The 4,045-nt window shown below is 35.7% G+C and overlaps 1 protein-coding gene across 1 annotated transcript; it reads left to right on the forward strand.

Moving 5' to 3' along the window:
- Positions 1 to 286: 286 nt before the first annotated feature.
- LOC132101156 (extracellular calcium-sensing receptor) lies at positions 287 to 3,599 on the forward strand. Its single transcript, XM_059505870.1, has 6 exons — positions 287 to 429; positions 610 to 898; positions 1,029 to 1,830; positions 1,945 to 2,174; positions 2,270 to 2,393; positions 2,692 to 3,599. The coding sequence occupies exons 1-6, from the start codon at positions 386 to 388 to the stop codon at positions 3,597 to 3,599; spliced, it is 2,397 nt and encodes a 798-aa protein (XP_059361853.1). The 5' UTR covers positions 287 to 385.
- The last annotated feature ends 446 nt before the right edge of the window (positions 3,600 to 4,045 follow it).

The following is a 4,045-nucleotide window of genomic DNA, read 5'->3' on the forward strand; positions in this document are numbered from 1 at the left end:
TCAAATTTCTACCATACAGTTTGGTCTGTAATCTGACAAAATCAATGGTAAACGAGAAAGGTAAGGGTACCTGTACAACATAATGACATCACTGGGATTTGAAAGATTTACACCACGTTAATACATAACTTGATTTTTGATGTGCTCATAATGAGTCTGATAAACACTATATAAACAAACTAGTCATCATCAGAAGAGTAAGGGAGGGCACAGAGTCTCTGTAATGCTTGTCTTTGGGTTCTTGCTGCTTTGCAGCATTAAAACAAAGGGGGAAACAAAGGTTAACTGTAGTATAATAGGGAAACCAGAGTACCCCCTGCTGTCCAAGGATGGAGACATAATCATCGGAGGAGCTTTTTCAATTCACAGCAAAATAAATTTTGAAATGCCATCCTTTAGAGAAAAACCCCATCGCCTAATGTGCACCAGGTTTGTTAATTCTTTGCTTATATGTTATTAATTTTACAGTGTAAATATATATGACCTATGTTATAGATTTTATTTTGTTGGATGTTTATTACTTTTTAACTTTGTAACAAGACAAACCATACTACAAAATATCTCTCTCCGCCCCCCCCCCCCCCCTCTATCTCTCTATCTCCCTCTCAGCCTTAATTTGAGAGAATTCCGTTTTGCTCAGACCATGATCTTTGCCATTGAAGAAATTAATAGCAAGCCAAGCTTACTGCCAAATATTTCGATTGGATACCAAATATTTGACAGCTGCGGTTCCACATTAGCCTCTATGAGATCATCAGTGGCTCTGATAAATGGTCAGGAGCTGACAGCAGATCACATCTGCTCTGGAAAAACAGCAGTAAAAGCCATAATTGGAGAATCTGAGTCTTCCTCAACCATTGTACTGTCCAGAATAACAGGGCCCTTCAGAATCCCAGTGGTGAAATACATAGAATAAAATAAACAAAATAAATGTGAAATAAAAGTGAAATAAATGTTTCCTATTATAAGATATTTAAAGATAAAAATAAATATGTTTTCTTGTTATGTTCATCTTTTCTGTTTGACAGATAAGCCATTTTGCTACCTGTGCCTGCCTGAGCAACAGAAAGCAGTTTCCGTCTTTCTTCAGAACTATTCCCAGTGATTTCTACCAAAGCAGAGCTCTAGCACAACTAGTCAAACATTTTGGATGGACATGGGTTGGAGCAGTGAGAAGTGACAATGACTATGGAAACAATGGCATGGCAACCTTTGTAGAGGTAGCAGAGAGAGAAGGAGTATGCATTGAATATTCAGAGGCCATATCAAGGACAAATTCCAAAGAGAAGATTGCTAAGGTTGTTGAAGTAATAAAAAAGGGCACTGCTAAAGTTCTTGTGGCATTTTTGGCACAGGGTGAAATGGATGTGTTACTGGAGGAGATTATCAGACAGAATGTAACCGGGCTACAGTGGGTAGGCAGTGAATCCTGGATTACAGCAAGATACTTGGCAACTAGAATTGTTTCAAAAGTCCTTGGTGGTGCAGTTGGTTTTACAATTAGCAAGTCAAAAATTCCAGGCTTGAGAGAATTTCTCCTTAAGGTCAGTCCATCTCAAAACCCTTCAAACGCTCTTTTGAGGGAATTTTGGGAGATGGCATTTGGATGCCGTATCTTTCCTACAATCAGCTCTAAAACTGAGCATGAGAAGTTTTGTAATGGGTCTGAGAATCTGAGTAATGTGAGTAATGAGTTTACAGATGTATCTGAGCTAAGGATTTCAAATAATGTATATAAGGCAATTTATGCTATAGCTAATGCTTTGCATAACACATTGGCTTGCAAAACTTCAAACAGTGCACCTGAAACCATAACTTGTGGAACCAAAGATTTAATAGTTTCCAGCCAAGTAAGTAAATCTTTCATTTTATTTATTATTATTATTATTATTATTATTATTATTTAATATCTAACACATTTTAACAGTGTTTTGAAATGGTCACAGGTAATGCATTCCCTTCAAAATGTTAATTTCACAATGACCTCCGGTGAGATGATATACTTTGACAAAAATGGAGACCCTATGGCAAGATATGAACTAATAAACTGGCAGAAAAATGGAGCAGGGGAAACAACTTTTATTACTGTAGGACACTATGATGCCTCACTACCCAATGAACAGCAGTTTGTCATGAATTCTATCAATATAGTTTGGGCAGGAGACAGTCACACGGTATGTACAACATAAAACCATTATACTGATTACTTAAGTTAGTGACAAACAATAAAAAATAAGTGCAACAAAGTAAGAATGTGTAAATATGGCAGAAACCGAGTTCAGTGTGTAGTGAGAGCTGCCAGCCAGGTTTCAGACAAGCTGTGATCAAAGGGAGACCAGTATGCTGCTTTGAATGTTTGCGGTGCACTTCTGGAGAAATCAGCAGTACTACTGGTGAGAAGACCAGCATTTTGATACATAAAGATACATACACATTTGAAGTGGATCAAAACCTTTAATCAAAGCTGTCCTAAAACCTAAAACCAAAATATGTTCTTGTCTCAGGACAAATTTGATAGACTTTTTTGATCCTCTTCATATGTTGATTACTCATATATATATATATAAATAATATACAGTATATAATATATGCAGTATATAATATATATGCTTGTTTGCTTTCATCTAATTAACAAAAATAAATAAATACAATGTGTGTATAAGAATATTATGCTCTATTTGTCTTTTTTAGATTCTGCTGAATGCATCAAATGTCCTTTAGAGCACTGGTCAAATGAAAACCACAGTATGTGTGTTCTCAAAAAAGTGGAGTTCCTTTCATTTGAGGAAAACATGGGAATACTTTTGACTGCATTCTCATTAACTGGGGTGTCTTTAACAATTGCAGTTGCACTGATGTTTTACCACTTCATAGACACTCCTCTTGTGAAGGCTAGCAATACAGAGCTGAGCTTCCTACTCCTTTTCTCACTCTCTCTGTGTTTTCTCTGTTCACTCACTTTTATTGGTCAGCCTACTGACTGGTCCTGTATGTTGCGCCACACAACATTTGGGATCACTTTCGCCCTTTGTATGTCTTGTGTTCTGGCAAGGACAATAGCAGTGGTAATGGCCTTCAAGGCCACTGTGCCCGGTACAAGTGTTCCTCAGTGTACATTGCCCTTACAAAGAGTTAGTGTTTTCTGTTGCACTTTTTTCCAGGTAATAATATGTACTCTGTGGCTGGTATTAGCCCCTCCAATCCCATATAAAAATATTACCCATTCATTAGATACAATAATACTTGAATGTGATCTAGGATCAGCTATAGGGTTCTGGGCTGTGCTTGGTTATATCGGTTTGCTGTCTGTTCTATGTTTCATTTTGGCTTTTCTAGCTCGAAAGCTGCCTGATAACTTTAATGAAGCGAAATTCATCACGTTCAGTCTGCTAATATTCTGTGCTGTTTGGATCACCTTTATCCCAGCTTATGTCAGTTCTCCCGGAAAATTTACTGTAGCTGTGGAGATATTTGCCATCTTAGCCTCTAGTTTTGGCTTGTTATTCTGTATATTTACACCAAAATGCTACATTATCTTACTTAAGCCAGAGCAAAACACAAGGAAACATATCATAGGCAAAAACCATAATAAATCATAATAAACTTTCACTGCCACTTTTAAAGTAGTTTACCTTAGGACCATGCAAGGACCATGAATAAATAATGTATTTAAACATATAAATAAATTAATTAACTTCCAAGAATTCATTCACAAACGAAAGACCCATCCCATAGTATTATGTAAATACATAAACATGGAATCCCTTATTTTCCTTATTTATTATAACACCTTTATTAATTCTAATGAATTCTTAATTAATTCTAAAATTTATAAATATAAACATGTTGTACTTTATCTCTGATTAAAAAATATACTTCAAAACTACAGCTTTTGTGCTTTTCTGTGTTTATTATTATTATTAGAGTTAGGCCTATACCTTTAGTAGACAGTATACATTAGGAGACAAGATTTTAACCAATGACTATTTTAGTAAGTAATCAAGTAAATAAAAAAACCACAGTCAAACACAAATACACTATGTAC

This window comes from Carassius carassius, chromosome 23, assembly GCF_963082965.1.
Source record: "Carassius carassius chromosome 23, fCarCar2.1, whole genome shotgun sequence".
Classification (NCBI taxonomy): Eukaryota; Metazoa; Chordata; class Actinopteri; order Cypriniformes; family Cyprinidae; genus Carassius; species Carassius carassius.